The following is a 17,389-nucleotide window of genomic DNA, read 5'->3' on the forward strand; positions in this document are numbered from 1 at the left end:
AGTAAACACCTAAATATCATACCTCCATAAGACACCTATATATAAGGATTAAATAAAAGGGAACATTTCATTTTGAGTAGAATGGTTTAATTCCAGGACCTCAATTTGAATTATTATTATCACTTGGTTGAGACGTCTCAAAGCGCTTCACAGGATACACCGTAAGATTAATTGACTGTGTATTTTGCTCTGTGAGATCAGCGCTTATTGACAGGTTGAAGTCATCTCCCCCCCTCTCTCTGCCAACTGAGAGGCTTTCCAGCCAAATGAATTTTAAAGCAGCCAAATTCATCCTCCTGTGGCTAGGGTTTACATCATAACATAACTCGAAGCACTGGGCTGACAAGTTATATGCATGTATCCACAAGACCCACAAGATCTCTTTCTATTCAGCATGTTGTTCAGATATTTACTACACTGACCCTGTTAGTTCCCTACTGCTCCACTCCCCACTACTCCTCACCCTCTGTCCTCACCCTCATTTTTTGCCCTTACCCTCTGCTCTCACTTTCTGCCCTCACCCTCACCCTCTGCCCTCGCCCTCTGTCCCCCCTCTCTGCCCTCACTCTCTGTCCTCGCCCTCACTCCCTGTCCTCACCCCCACCCTCTGTCCTCACCCCCACCCTCTGTCCTCACCCCCACCCTCTGTCCTTGCTCTCTGTCCTCGCCACACTCTCTGTGCTCAATCTCACACTCTGTCCTCACCCTCACTTTTTGCCCTCACCATCACACTATGCCCTCACCCTCTGCCCTCACCCTCTGCCCTCACCCTCTGCCCTCAGCCTCACTTTCTGCCCTCACATTCTGCCCACCCTCACTTTCTGCCCTGACCCTCCGCTCTCACCATTACCCTTTGTCCTCACCCTCATCCACTCCCCTCACCCTCTGCCCTCACTCTCTGCCCTCACTCTCTGACCTCACCATCTGCCCTCACCCTCACCTTCTGCCTTCACCCTCACTTTCTGCCCTCACCCTCACCTTCTGCCCTCACACTCTGTACTCACTCTCACTCGCTGTCCTCACTCTTTGTCTTCATCCTCGCTCTTTGTCACTCTCCTCTCTCTCTCTTGTCTCAATTCTATCCCTCCCTCTACATTAAACTGGGAGCTATCGTGCCATTATTCACTACAAGGATGTACTAGATCTGCCGCATTTCGCCCACAAATATACGGTCAACTCACTTTGCAGCATATTCCGTGAAGCGCTTTGAGACGTCGAGAAGACATGAAGAGCGCTATACCAAATGCAAGGATTATTATTATTGTTAGATTGAATATTCCCCGGAACTCTCTCCCGAAATCCATCCTCTCACACTCTCCCTCTCTGCTTCCGACATCCTTCTTCCCATAAAATCTCGCACTTTGACTTTGCTTTCCAGTCACCTCACTCCCACCACCATCCCAACTACCATCCCACTCGGGCTCGCACTCTATTTCCATGAATTTAAAATATTTAACTTGGTAAAAGGAGCTATATAATTGTTGAGCTTGGAGCTGTGTAGTCTTTGAGAGGTGGACTAGTTTTCTTCAGCTGTCAATAAAAGGCCAAAGAGGGACATTGCTGTGGGCAAATTAGCTGCCATATTTGTCTAATAACACAGAACACAGTATTTGTGAAGTGCTTTGAAATGTCCTACTGTTGTAAATGGTACTATATCACATGCAAGGATCATTATTATTTTATGGAAACTTCCTTCCTTTTCTCTCTCCTTACAAACAGGGAGGAATTCTGTGAAATATTCCGAGCAAAAGAGAAATCAACTGGGAAAATGTACACCTGTAAGAAGTTCTTGAAGAAAGATGGAAGGAAAGTCAGGAAGGCGGCAAAAAATGAAATCATGATTTTAAACCTGTAAGTTGCTATCATTTATCTGTTTTAGTGTTAACTATGAAAAATGTTGCCATTTTTCCTTTTTTAATTTTTGACTGATAATATTCAAGATTATTCAACTTGTTATTTATATTTTTGGATTTTTAGCAATTTTCTCGACTACAAAATGGCCACCCACCCTCCAGAAACGGGCAAGCCAAACTTTGAGTTAATGGAGGTGTAACTCCACCAACTTAGCACTGACATTCAAAACCTTTAGTAATAACGTGTGGCTGTGTCATTTTTTCCATAACTGTAACTTTAGAGTCTATAATGTATGTTTCCTATATAATTGCCATATGATGCAAGTACTCTTGTGATACATAGAGATCTAGAATATTTTATATAATATCTGGGGGCTATTTACCATATGGAGAAAAGAATACAACCAGTACTGTATAGTGCCTGTGTTTATACATGCTAGGTGACTTACAACACAACTTGCATTTATATAGTGCCCTCCATGCCGGACGGCGTCTCAGGGCGCTTAAAGTGGATTGAGACTTAGTGGGTTGAATGTTAGACTTGGGACCACAAGATTCTGGGTTCAAATCCCAGTCAGTCCAGACAGTTCTTTGCTTTTCAAAGTCAATAGAATATCCATCTCGTCTAAATCCACAGCATTCAGAGCAAAGATTCAGTGCTTTGTTTTATAGAATTGACAGCACACAAGCGTATCCTGATGCTAGCTCATTCACTGGAGGTTATCTGTTTGAATCCCAAAGGCCCTAGCTACCCTTTTATATGGTTCCTCTTTAAATATTTATGTAATTTCCTTTTTAAAGAAAAGTTCTTATGGTTTCAACCTCAATCGTGCCATTTGACAAAAGATTCAATTTTCTCAAAACTCTCTGCTGTAAAAAATATTCTTCTGACCCACTCTACTGGACTGTTCCATTGACAACTCTGATCTCATGTCCTCTTGTTCTCTTGAATAAATAGTCAATTCACTTTCCAGTCTATTCTGTGAAGCACTTTGAGACGTCTAGAAGACGTGAAAAGTGCTATATCAAATGCAAGGATTATTATTATTAATATTATTATTGAGTCGAGCATAACCAGAATTCTACCCTTTGGGGCACCCACCGCCATATCCCACCAGGTGGCCCAGTGTTCAAAATGGTGGGGCAGCACAAATGATTGGAAGAAACAAGAGGCAATTGTTGATTCTTATCAGTACCTGGAGGTTGCAGTGCATACCAATTTTTGCTTGGACACTGTCCTGAATGACCACACAGAGAAGGGGCGAAGGGCACTCTGGTCATGCTCATCTCCCTTCAAGGACAGTGAGGTCCCAATGCAGGTGAAGCTTGTGGCATACAAGACCTGTGTGCAAACTGTCCTTTGGATACAAGGTCCTGGGGATGCAGAGGAGAAGCTGCCTTCCTCCTGTCCATTTGCAAAGTTCAGGATTAAGTAGTGAGGTGGATTTGTGGCAAACACAGGAAGCGGCTACAGAGAGAGAGGGCTCCAGCCTACATTGACCTGTCGCTAAGTCCCCTGGAGGCGAAGTCTGCTTCACAACAGGTACATCTATTTGCCAAGGTCCCTCACATGAAGACCTGGATTGAGCAGCTGATGCTAAGTAGCCTGGTACACAGCATTGAACTTGGTCCTTGAGTGGCTAACATATTGCAAGCTTTCCTTTATACATCCAGCTCCTGGAATCCACCTTATTTGGTTTGCAGAGAGGCAAGCAGCTGCTCTTTATACACCACACCTCCAACACATTCCTAAGTCAAATAGGCCCACAGTATTCCAAGGCATTGCTAATGACAGCCCAGCCTAGTCATCAACAGGACTTGGAAGGGCAGACTAGTCACTGGAGTCAGCGACTCTTCCACTCCTGTTAACTCTGCAAGCTAAAGCCCCTAAGATTTAGGACAGCCCAAGCTGGACAAGCAGCTGGAAAGCTTGCCAGACAGTGCTCTCAGTGGAAAACTATATGGTTTTAGCTGGGTAGACTCCAGCAGTACCTGAATGCACACTCTGGGATCCCCAAGCCTTGGCTCATGCCAACCTGTGCATAATACTTTCTGGAATTAGGTGCCAACCTGTGCATAATACTTTCTGGAATTAGGTAAGCGGATGCATCCTTACAGGGAGAAAGTGGGCATTCCGTTCCAATAAACATCTCTGGAAATTCCATATATAGGTGGGATGCTTGGAATTCTCAGTTTGGTTTGGATACTTTTAAGCATGGTGATGGGTTTCCTCATGTGTCAGACATCCGCCTGCCCCCCCAAATAGTCCTCTTGTTTCTAATGTGCTAAACAGCGGGAATAATCTCTCACTATTTCTCCTCTTCAGAAATGTTTGAAAACTTGTGTCATATCAATAACAAATAAATCAGCTAGAGACTTACCCCAGGATTTTATAACACTTCACACTCCCTCACTGCACTGAGCTTAAATCGCTCATAATTGAAAAGGTTATTATTGAACTCCTTAAAACAGTGTCTCTTCTTTCCCGATCCACTCCCTAGAGCAGGATGTTGCCTCTGAATGTCCCTCTGATCTCCTTCCTCCAAATTCCAATTTCCTGAATCTCGAATCTTGACATCCTAAATGGTTTAACTTCAATCCTACATATGCAGGAGTATTGGGGCGAGCGTGTGTGAAGAGTGAAGGCACTACCTATGGAATTAAGAGAACAAACCTTGCATCTTGTAATGGAAATGAGTATTAATCTGAAGCTCAGATAAAAAATAATGGACTCCAACTGTGCCTGAATGAACACTCTGGGAGCCCCAAGCCTTGGCTCATGCCAACCTGTGCAAATACTTTCTGGAATTAGGTGCCAACCTGTGCATAATACTTTCTGGAATTAGACACAACGGAATTGTCTCAGGGATCCAACCTGGCTGAGTGACGTCCAAAATAAGTCTTTTGTCTCGTTTTTCTCTCGGCATCTGCTTTGAAATCAATCCCTGCTATACATTAATCTATGTCTACATAATAGCTGTGGTTATTGCGATCAGCCAGCACTTTATTCAACATTGTGTGTCTTTTCTATTATCTCTCAATGAGTAAAAACTGAATCTTGGTATAAAAATAGTCAATATTTCATTAGTTTCCAGGTTGTTGCTGTAGGCAGCTGTCAAGCCCAGGCAAAGCATTTCTCTTATTAACATTGATGGGCTCAGTATTGAAGTTCCAAAAAAAATTCTATCCTCTGTCTTGCAGTGATTGCTTCTGTGAAGTTACATGCGACCAGAGTAAATCTACTGCTAATCCCAAGTGGCTGAACTGCAGGGCATTCCAGTGCATTGCCCAAAATTTCACTTAGCCTGTGAGAAGCTTTTATCGTAAAATATAAGATCGTTAAGAATTATGGAAAATTCAAAAATCCCGCCTTAATTTTGAAGCTTTTTGTTTAAGAATCGAGGGACAACTGGCTTCCAAATTCAGATTTATTAACAAGATCCATTTTGAGAGACTCGCAAAAGGATTTTTGAGCAGTGAGCCTGCCAGGTACCAGGATGAGTCTCAGACAGATGCTGTGAAAATAGCTTGGGCATTGATCTCAGTCCAGGCTGCCATGAAACTTTTGGATGGTCAAAGGGTGTTGCTGGTAATAAATCAACTGCTGAGTGGAACTCTAGAGGGTAAACTTGAGACACATCCGGGTATGTGAAGCAACCGCATTTGCATACCCCATTTGCAAATCTCATCAATTAGACTTGAACTAACCATTATATCTCACTTTTAGGCTTAGCAGACCATGTGTTACCTGCATCAGGTGTTCACTTTTATTCAGAACACTTCATGTTTTCTTTTAATATATTCTGCCTGGTGGCCTTCAGCGTAAATTTAGCGTTAAAAGTCAGACTTGTGGTCGGCATAAAAAAAATTAATATTGAAGCAAATTCAGCAGTTGGAGCAACATCCAATAACTTTTGGATGCATCACCGATGAGTCAAGAAAAGGCCTTGAAGGAAGCTTTGATAATAATCTGCTTGTCAGAGTGCATTTGAGCTCAATGTAGCTGTCCTGTTCTAAAAGTATTGAAAGGTCACTTCCCTTTATGCTAATTGTGTCCAACTCCAGTGTCCAGCATGGGGGGAGGAGGGATGGGAGTGCACATTGTAACTTGTATTCTGGGAAGAAACTGTATGAATCTGAGTTTGAAACTGGATGATATTCTCTTGCCATTTGTCTGAGAGATGATAATGTTAGGTAAACAAGATATTTCTGTTGCAATCATTTCCTAATTGCAACTGATGGATACTGTACTATGTTCAAGGCGTGTGCTGAGATTTCTAGCTCTGCATGTTCAGGGATTTATCATCTCACCATAGAAATCTATTACACCGCAGGAGATCATTTAAGCTATTGTATTAATATTTGCTCCTCCATCAATCTGGCTCATTTAGCAGGAATTGAAGGGCAAATTGATCACTGAGGGCAGGGCTAACAACTCAGTGCATGTTAGCCTTGCAAGCCAAAGCCTTAATGAGTAGTGAAAGGCTGAACACAGTGCTCTCAAAGGCACACAATGTGGTTTTATCTGGTTAAATTACAGCAGTTGCCCCAGTACACATTCTGGAATCCCCAAGCCCTGACTCTTGCCAACTGGCGCCTAATACGTTCCAAAATTAGGTAAGTAGAGTATGCCCTTCCAGTGAGAGAGTGCACATTCCAGACACAGGGAAAATTCCATGTGTAGATGGGATACATAATAATAATAATCCTTGCATTTGATATAACGCCTTATCATGTCTTCGAGACGTCTCAAAATGCTTCACAGAATATACTGTAAAGTGAATTGACTGTATATTTTGTGGGCGAAATACGGCAGCCAATTGTGCACAGCAGTGTCCCACAAACAGTTGTGGATTGAGTGACCAATTTTTTTTGAAGGAATTATTATCCCCAGAAAAGCAATCTGCCAATCAACTAACAACCAGGTTCCTACTTACTGCTAGGTAAACGGAAGTGTGTGGAGTAAGGAAACTTGCCCAACGTTTTGCCCTGCCAGGAATCAAATCCAGGTTTCTCGTTTGCCAGGCGAGTGTTCTAACCCTTGAGCTACAGGACTGCACAAAACATAAGTGGGGACCGTCTCAATCTGGTCTGGATGCTGTTTCACATGGTGATCGGTTTCCACGTAATTCAAACCCTCAAAAAAAATTCCGGATAAGTTATTGTTTTCCCCGTTCCCAACAACATTTGTGGAAGCAGAGGGTGGCACCAGACTAACAGACTGCAGGCACAATTTAAAGATATTCTGTAAAAAAAAATCCTTTCCATTGAAGAATATTCGACCTTGACTTCCCTGCATTTGCACAAATTTCTTCGACAAGGCAGCCTAGTGATGTGCTATCAGTCTGCTCGCAAACCTGGGGTAGAAATTCCACTAGGGTCTAGATTTGCTCAATTAACATAGCGTTTCAGTGTGTACACAATTGCAGAAAATTCTTAAATTCAGTCTTAATTTGAAAGCTAGTTTTCAGCAGACCTTAATAATAATAAACTCTACATTTGATATGTTTCACGTCAGTAGGACGTCTCCAAGTGCTTCTTCTTAAGATACAGTGCAAAGTGGATAATTTTGATATAAAAAGGACTGGCTTCCAATTAAGAATGGATTTAAGAGTTTTCCATAGTTCTGCATGATGTTAAATTTGAAATGTCATGCCCACTAAAACTAGGTGGAATGTCATGCCTATTATCATGCTCTCCTTCAGATGATCAATTAAATCATATTAAATTGAGGGCCCATCTGCCTATTCAGGTCACGTTAAAAACTCCATAATAATAATCCTTGCATTTGATGCAAGGATCCATGGCATCATTCAAAAAAAAAGGGAGTTTCTATAGGTGTCCTGGCTGACAATCCCCCAAATAAGATTGGTCATTCACTTTTTCATGGCTGTTTGTGGGACATTGCTGTGTGCAATTGTGCTGCAGCATTTGCCTATAAATGTACAGTCACTCCATTTTACAATATGTCCTGTGAAGCACTTTGAGAGGTTCTTCTGACATGATAAGACTCTATATCAAAAACAAGGTTTATTATTATCATTATATTATGAAGCGGTTCATTATGTAGAGCTTTGAGATCACTGTTTGCATCCCTAGGACAAGTTCTAGAGCGGGACAGATTGTTAAATGTGTTTAAAATTAATACAAATAAAAAATATGTGTGATCTAAGAAAACATTTTCTCTTAAGGCTGATGTCAAGTGACCTTTTAAAATGCCTGCAGGTGGCATGTGTTGTTTTCTGCTTTAACTATCTTACTTACGTAGAGTTTACAAGTTTGTTGACTCAGACATGTGTTATCCAGAATTGTATCTGTTTACATACTTCATCAAAACCAATTGTCCACTCTTATGAATATCTCAACTATGTGAAGGCAGCAGAAGGGTGTTTTGGGCCCACATTGGGACTGTAAGCACCTTTGCATCATGTATCACATCGACGAGACTGAACGGCTAGCCAGACTATAGGGTGGAGGGGTGGGGGGGCATTTCCGGCTAAGTGTAATTACTACCGTTAAATCATTTTCCGGCACTGTAGTTTTATTTATGCGCAAATGTTATGTTAAACTTAGCTATCTTCTGCTCACTCACCAAAAAAGGCCTATGCGTGCACAATGCGAAGGCTGGTGAGGCAGGAAGCTGTGGGCATCACGTGGGCTGCTCAGCGTGGCCATGGCATACGTACTAAGAGAGTTGGGTGGGAATCTAAACACTAAATTTTTAACCGCGGAAATGTTTTTAAAAAATTTTGGTTTCAGGCCTGGCCCGAACTAAAACTGCATAGCCTTCCATTGAGAGCACTGCCTGACATCTTCCCTATACTGGTCCTGATAGCTCCCTGATATCTTGCCTCTTTCCATTGCACGTTACTGGCAGAGTTTTGATAATTTCATTGATCTTGCACCATTGCTAAGTTTGAATTCCAGATTCCCTGATGCTGTAAGTCAGGGGTTTACTGTATATGAATGTATGTTGTTATTATATGTACGTCACTGGTTAGGCAGTTAGTTATATGGCTGTGGAATTGGCAGTGACTATGAAAGGCTATTGTTCGGTAATCACAAGCTGGACCTGGACCAGACCTGGAATAGCCACACTCCTATCCATCCCAACTAGCGATCGTGCTTCATCCTTCATTGTAGCTGTATCAGCAACCGAGGTGAGACATGTTGGATGGGTTGTGAACAAGTGGTAAATGGAATAGACCACATGAATGCATTCACAACAGTCAGATCTGACCAGGATCAGCTACTCATTTCCAGTTGGAATAATATAAATGCATCTGTAATCCTCAGAGCGTTCCTCACATTGTCAGAACACATCTGGTGCTGTGCAAATGATGCACCACAACTGACACAAGGAAGAAAGAATCAAGTTGCAGCAGATGTGCTTCTTTGACAACATAATTGCCTTTTTTTGAAGCTGTACATTTTTAACTCATTCTATTTTTCCAGCCATTTTCACTGAAATCCTTTGTCCTCATAAGACGACGGATTGAAATCCTTCAATGGATTTAGAGCTAGCAGTACTCCAGTGGATTGCTAATGATGGACCAGCCAGCCTGGTTCAGCGGGAGGATTTGGAGGGACAGACCAGTCACTGGAGCATAGGTTCTTCACACTTGGCTCCTGTTAACCCTGCAAGCCAAAGTCAGATGTCAGGGAGTTAGTTGGACCAGAATAGGGAAGCTTGATACACAGTGCTCTCAATGGCAAAGCTTTGCAGTTTTAGTTAGTTAAAATCTACCAGTACCGAAACATACACTCTGGGGTCCCTAAATCTTGCCTTTCGCCAACCTGTGCCTACTAAACTCTGGAATTAGGTAAGCAGGGCCAGTCTCTCCAGGGAGAGAGTGCATATTCCACAAGGAAATTTCACTGTGTCTGGAATGGAAAGCACACGCTCTCCTTTGAGGGTTGCACCTTTCTTTACACAAATCTTGAGAGCATGAGATGCAGGTTGGCAAGAGTCAAGGCTTGGGATAACTGCTGGAGCTTAACCAGCTAAAATCATATAATGTGCCATTGAGAGTCACTGCGTGGCAAGCTTCCCTATGCTGCAGAGCTAGTTCCCTGACATCTTGCCCCTTTCCATTGAATGTTACTGGCAGAGCTATGATGGTTTCATTGTTAATAAGATGTTTATCAACATTGTGCACCTTTTTCCATTGGTGAAATTCTATCATAATGAAATCGCTGTTTTCTTTTCACAAGCTTGTTTCTTTATCAAGGTGGTGAATTTAGGCTTAATTATCCTTTCAGTAGCTGCCCTTGTATCAAAATCTGGAAGATTTCTGATGGAGAGCAAGAGAGGGAGAAAGAATTTGAGAAATGTATATCTCTGTCTTACAGTGAGACTGGGCTTGTGTCTTCAGTCAACAATAAAATGCTTTGTTCTCTCTCCCAGGGTGAAGCATCCGAACATATTACAGCTGGTGGACGTCTTTGAAACACGCAAGGAATATTTCATTTTCCTGGAGCTGTAAGTCACTCGAACAAGAGGGATTATGAGGACTGCAGGGAGGACAGAGGATGGGGATATATTTGCTATTCGAACCTAAGGCTCAAAGCATTTGCATTAGAAAAATAACATTGACTATTCTCAGGAGAATTGTCATTATTTGGGGGAATTTGCTCGGCAAATTCCATGCAAAATTGTGTTGGGATTTCAATGCACCATTCTAATTCAGTCGCACACTCTTCCAAGCACTTATTATTTAATGGAGCTGTGGTAGACGACATAATTTGAATCAATTGTGTTACAATCATAAAAATTACAGCACAGAAGGAGGTCATTTCAGCTCGACAAGTCACTGCTGGTGCTGAGTGCACTATTCAGTGGAGTTCTGGCCATCATCCTTATTTCCTTTCTTTTTCCTGCTGTTCACTTACACTCATTTATATCCAATTCCTTTTCAGGGTGCTGTGGTCACGGCCTCAGTAGTCACTTGGGGGCAAAGCCTGTAGAGTCCTGTAGCTCAGTGGTTAGAGCACTCGCTTTGCAAGCAAGAGATCTGGGTTCGATTTCCGGCAGGGTGAAACCTTGGGCAAGTTTCCTTACTCCACACGCCTAATAATAATCCCTCAAAAAGAATAATAAGTTGATCATTTCAATCCACGACTGTTTGTGGGACACTGCTGTGCGCAATTAGCTGCCGCATTTCGCCTACAAATATACAGTCAATTCACTTTACAGTCTATTCTGTGAAGCGCTTTGAGACGTTGAGAAGATGTGAAAATCGCTATATCAAATGCAAGGTTTATTATTATTATAAAGCAACCGAGGCTCCTAGCCTGTTTAATTATTTTGTCTTAAACTCCCTTCTCTTTTCAAATGTTTTGTATAGTCACAAAGAAGAGGGGGAACAGACTCATGATTAGAAGAGGAAAGATGACCAGATTAACCACTAACACAGTGGTGAATATGTGCAATAGAAAATCCAGTGGAAGCAGCTTTGATGAGCAAATTCGAGTACTATTAAGCGAAGAAATTACAATAAATACCATTTACATTGATGTAGTGCCTTTCACGACGATAGGACGCCTCAAAACACTTTAAACAGCTGGATAGGCAACTGAGCTGCGAGGGGGAAAGGAGCATGCACTTGGAGAGAACGTCTCAAAGATCTTCAGTTTTTCGCTAAAAAGCGCAGTGACTGTTTCAACGGTAGATATGAGATCTGGTGTTGAATTACCGTTTACCTACAAATATGCAGTCACACTTTAAGGTCAATCTTGTGAAATGCTTAGACATTTTGATGATATGATGAGGCACGATATCAAATAAAAGTATTAATAAAATTATTATTTAAAGGGTAACCCTGTTAGATGGAACATTATACACGAATCCTGGTCCATGCTGAATTTGCTGGTCTCAGCCTGTGCAGCCTAGGGAGATTAAATTGGCCCTTGCCTTCCCAGGGTTAGGGAGGGGAAAACCAGCCAGTAATCCTGCTCTACATACCCTCTGTGGCCAGGTTCCGCTGTGATGCACTTTAGTCAAGTAGCCTGCTGACACTCACTATGAAGCTCACTGATAATAATATAATAATCCTTGCAATTGATATAGCAGCTTATCACATTGTTGAGACATCTCAAGTGCTTTACAGAATACATTGTAAAGTAGATTGACTGTGTATTTTGTGAGCATAATGTAATACACATTATGTGGAGTCCTGTAGCTCAGTGGTTAGAGCACTCGCTTTTCAAGTGAGAGACCTGAGTTCAATTCCAGGCAGAGGGCGAAACCTTGGGCAAGTTTCCTTACTCCACACAGAGCCTAATAATAATCCCTCCAAAACAATAATAAATTGGTCATTTTCAATCTACGACTATTTGTGGGACATTGCTGTGCGCAATTGGCTGCCGCGTTCGCCCACAAATATACAGTCAATTCACTTTACAGTGTGTTCTGTGAAGCGCTTTGGGACGTCCTCCCGACGTGAAAAGCGCTATACCAAATGCAAGGATTATTATTATTATTATTACACAATTGCACACAGCAGTGTCCCACAGATAATCGTGGAAAGAGTAGATTTTTTTTAATTTGTGGAGGGATTATTACACCCAAAACACTATCCGCCAATCAACTAACAACCAGGTTCCTACCTACTGCTAGGTAAACAGGGGGGTGTAAAGGAAACTTGCCTAAGACTTTGCCCGATCGGGAATAGAAACTGGGTCCTCTCACTTGCAAGGCGAGTGTGCAAACCACTATGTTATGACACCACATTGAATCATGACCATTGGCTACTTGGTGGGGGGAGGTTAGTGGGAGACAACCAGTGGCTGTGGAGCCACACCTCAGGAAGGAGAGCAGACCTGGAGCAGAGTGGTACATGCCAATGGGGAAAAAAATGAGAAAAATAATTGGACACATCAAAATGAAACAAAAATCTATTCAAACATTTCCCATTATTGCAAAAAGGATTACCATAATCTACCCAGGGATTTGATCATCAATTGGAGGGCAATAGCCCTGACCTGCCCCCTGTACCTTCTATACACTGAGACCCATTTGTAGGAAAAATAACCTGGTGGGATCAATAACCGTAAAGGAGTGAAAAAGGCGTTTGAAGTGTCCCAGTGACATATCTGCTTCGGAAGGCGGGAGGAAGTATTGATGTGACAGAGCCTTGATGTATGATTCATTGCAGTTTCAAAGTATTTTCTGCTACTCAGCTTTCCGACGCTCTTTCTGTCCATCTCTCTTATAACCACCTTGCAGGGAAAATGAAATTGTTTTGGACTCAACTACAAATGCGATTATGTTTGAATATAAATTGTGATTTATTTTTTCAAACTGTAATCTCCATCACTCCCATTGCCCCAAATTATCATAATTTATTTTTTCCACAATGGTTATTATAAACTGACCTTTTCAATCTATTTTTGTAACTAATTGAAGCCCCTTCCGCATGTATTTAGATGCAGAGGCTATTTTGGGGGGAACAAGTGATTTGCCTGTATCCAGACTACTATCCTGGTGTCAGTTGGTAGCACTATCACCTCTGAGTCAGAAGGTTGTGCATTCAAGCCTCATATTAGGACTTGAACTCATATAGTCTAACGACGCCAATGCAGTGCTGGGGTGCACTGCATAGTTGGTGGTGCTGTCTCTCCAAGTGTCCTGGCCAACATTCCTCCAGATTAACTTGATCAACAACAACTTGCACTTATATAGCGCCCTTCATGCAGGGTAACGTCTCAGAGCACTTAACAGTGGCGGAGCCTGACTCCGAGCCGGGGGATTTTTTTATTTTAGAGGTTGTTCTCCCCCTCCTCCACCCCCCCCCCCCCCCCCCCCACCTACTCACTCTTCTCTGGTTTTTCTATAGGGGATGGCTGTACCAGGACACCGTTTCCATGAGCATCCACAGCTTTCTGATGCCTCATCTAATTGGGGATTCATAATGTGTGCGTCTATTTGACAATCAAGGAAATTGCACTTGATTCTCCCCTCCCCCAGTGTCCAAATGCAAACAGATGTGTGCGTGTATATATATATATAAAATATATATGTTCAGAGCAGGACTCCTGGCTTTGATTTCCTCTTTTTCTCCCACTACCCCTCCTCCCAAGTGTCACCTTTCCTCTCATTAGCTCGGATTGCAGTACTTTCACTGCAGCCTCGGCTGTGATCGCAAACTCGATCCAGATCTGGGATCAAATGTGGAATCTTAGTATGACTCCATTTAATGTAATTTCCCTTCAAGTCAAATGAGCTCCTTAGAATCAGTCAAGAATGCTGATCTTGAGCTGCTGTGATATACTCTGTAAAGCATTTTGTGAGGTCCCAAAGACATAATAAGGCACTATATCCTTACTCCACGCGCCTAATGATAATCCCTCCCAAAAAACAAAACAGTAATAAATTGGTCATTTTCAATCTACGACTGTTTGTGGGACATTGCTGTGCGCAATTGGCTGCCGCGTTCGCCCACAGATATACAGTCGATTCACTTTACAGTGTGTTCTGTGAAGCGCTTTGGGACGTCCTCCGTGAAAAGGACGTGAAAAGCGCTATATCAAATGCAAGGATTATTATTATTATTATTAAGGTGGCCGTAAGCACGGTCAAACAGGAAAGTTTTCAGGTGGGACTTGAAAGATGGAGGGGGGGGCAAGACGGAGGGATTGAAGGAGAGTGTTCCAGAGTTTTGGGGCGTAATGGCTGAAAGCGCAACCTCTGATGGTAGGGCGGAGGGTGTGAGGGAGAAGTAGGAGACAAGTGCCAGTTAAGCGGAGGGGCCGGTTGTTGGATTGGGGAGTGAGGAGGTCAGAGAGGTCGGAGAGGTAGAGGGAGTGAATGGATTTGAACACGAGTGTGAGGATCTTGAAATTGATCCGTTTGGTGATGGGGAGCCAGTGGAGCCTGGGCCAGAACTGGTGAGATGTGGGTACGGAGTTTGGTCTGGGTTAGTATGTGGGCGGCAGAGTTTTGAATGAGCTGGATCTTGTGAATTGTGGAGCTGGGGAGACCGGCGAGGAGTGCACTGGAGTAATCCAAGTAGGAGGTGACAAAGGCATGCACAAGGGTTTCGGCAGCATTTGGGGTAAGGTACGGTTGGAAGTGGGCAATGTGGCGGAGGTGGTAAAAAGCGGTCCCGGACCGGATGTGGGGGAGGAAGGACAGTTGGGGGTCGAACTGGCACACTGGTTCGGTGAGTCCGAATTATAATAACCCGGAGTCTGATCGGTCACTTCACGGCTCTTTGTGAGACTTTGCTGTATGCATATTACTGAGTTCACCTACAAAATTACACAGTTACTTTACAATATATCCTGTGAAGTTTGACTGATTACTGTTATTATTAATAACCAATGTTATTGAGACCCACCACTTCCCTGGCCTCGGGGATCGTGAAAGAAAGGATTACAAAGTACACAGAGAGAGATCAATGGCAAGAGTGTGCCAAGACAATGATCACTGGGCTAATGGACATTCATTGTCAACAAACCAGTAACTTCAATGAGCTGAATTGTTTTGATCTGGTGCCAGCCTGGGCTGATACCAGATCAGATTAGCACTGTCACCTCCTGGCAAGAAGATTGTGGGTTCAAGCCTCACTTCGGGACTTTTAAATTGATGGAGTAGGCTGACTAGGCTGTGGGAGCACTGTTGACCTTTCGATTAAAAACGTTAACCAGAGGTCCCTTTTGCCTGTTCAGCCGGATATTAAAGATCTTGTGACACTCATGGAAAAGAAGGAGTTGGTGTCAGCAACTAGAGAACTTGGCAATTTCCTTCATGGCTATTCGTGGGACAATTGCCTCCAATACACAGTCACTACTAGAGTAAAATCTTATGAAATGCTTCGAGACTTCTCAGTGATGTGTTTAATAATAATAATCCTTGCATTTGATATAGCATCTTATCATGTAATTGAGAGGTATCAAAGCATTGTGGAGTACTGTAGCTTAGTGGTTAGAGCACTCGCTTTTCAAGTGAGAGACCTGAGTTCAATTCCAGGCAGAGGGCGAAACCTTGGGCAAGTTTCCTTACTCCACACAGAGCCTAATAATAATCCCTCCAAAACCAAAAACAATAATAAATTGGTCATTTTCAATCTACGACTGTTTGTGGGACATTGCTGTGCGCAATTGGCTGCCGCGTTCGCCCACAAATATACAGTCAATTCACTTTACAGTGTGTTCTGTGAAGCGCTTTGAGACGTCCTCCCGACGTGAAAAGCGCTATATCAAAGGATTATTATTATTATTTCACAGGATATATTGTAAAGTGGATTAAGGCATTTGATCAAATGCAAGGATTATTCTTATATTATTTATCGAGTGAGATGATTGCCTACTAAAACAATAACTACACTTAAAAGCTCTCAGCCTGGTTTGGACACTCTTCACCATGGTTATGGGTTTCCGATTGAATCAGACACCCAGCTGACAAAAAACATTTGAGAACAGTTCCCTGCAAAGTGCTTTGAGACATTTTGTCATTATAGGCTATATCATTATATGCAAATTGTAAACGTTATTTATTATGGGGGGTGGAGGAGGTAGCCTGTTAATTTATTCATTAACTTGCCATAAGATGGTTATCCTTAATCAAAAGATATTTATCTTTGAATAACAACCAGTAATGTAACTACAACTGACCCTGACAAGATTATTTGAGAGAGAGCAATAGTCACATCAATATTTATCTTACCACAGATTAGCCGTGATTTGTTCCTGTTATTTTCCCCTGCGTTTATTTAAAATTCTTTATTTTATTTGAGAACTTTTGTTTTGCTGGTCTCTCCATGGTACCCACTCCCACTGCTGCTCTCTTCGCCTTAACCTTAATCCTTAGTGTGCCAGCCTGGCTCACTGGGTAGCACTCTCGCCTCTGAGTCAGAAGGTTGGAGTTCAGGCTCCCATGAGCTCAGGACTTTGAACTCATCTACTCTGGGCTGACACTGCAATGCAGTCCTGGGGATGTGCTGCATGGATGAGATGTTAAACCGAGCTCTTGTCTACCTGTTCAGTTGGGCGTTAAAGATCCCGTGGCACTATCCAAAAGAGAAGGGAGTTTCTTCCATTGTATTGAGCGACAATCCCTCGATTAAAATTGGTCATTCACTTCTTAGCTGTTTGTGGGACATTGCTGTGTGCAAATTAGCTGCCGTGTATCAAAATATATTCACCCAAGTGCTTTGAGACATCCTCCCAACATGAAAAAATAATAATTGGAGTTTTATCAAATTTATCAAAGGTTCATTATTTATAAACCAATTTGAGGTCAACAAAATTTTCTTAAAAAATCTTAAATTCCAATGTCCAAATTAAGAATGTCTGTTATAATATACCTAGCATTTGATACTGTGTCTTATCATCTCAAGATGTTTTGCTGTGTATTCTTAAATGTACGTCATTTGGCACATAGCAATGTCCAACAAATCCACAACCTTCTGATTCAAAGGCAGGAGCGCTACCAACTGAGCCAGGCTGACACCTAAAGACTGAAGAATGAACGTAAGGCTGAATTTAAAGCAAATTCAGATTTTCTAATGTTCTGCAAAATCTTAAATTTGAAG

The 17,389-nt window shown here is 42.4% G+C and overlaps 1 protein-coding gene across 3 annotated transcripts in view; it reads left to right on the forward strand.

Moving 5' to 3' along the window:
* camkva (CaM kinase-like vesicle-associated a) overlaps window positions 1–17,389 on the forward strand; it is a 56,928-nt gene that overhangs the window by 26,538 nt on the left and 13,001 nt on the right. For all 3 annotated transcript variants that reach the window (XM_042339781.1, XM_042339780.1, XM_007890274.2), the window contains exons 3-4: window positions 1,720–1,851; window positions 10,261–10,335. In XM_042339781.1, coding sequence (XP_042195715.1) covers window positions 1,720–1,851; window positions 10,261–10,335 — 207 coding nt within the window. The remainder of the gene's footprint in view (window positions 1–1,719; window positions 1,852–10,260; window positions 10,336–17,389) is intronic.

Source organism: Callorhinchus milii, unplaced genomic scaffold (genome assembly GCF_018977255.1).
Source record: "Callorhinchus milii isolate IMCB2004 unplaced genomic scaffold, IMCB_Cmil_1.0 Scaffold12, whole genome shotgun sequence".
Classification (NCBI taxonomy): Eukaryota; Metazoa; Chordata; class Chondrichthyes; order Chimaeriformes; family Callorhinchidae; genus Callorhinchus; species Callorhinchus milii.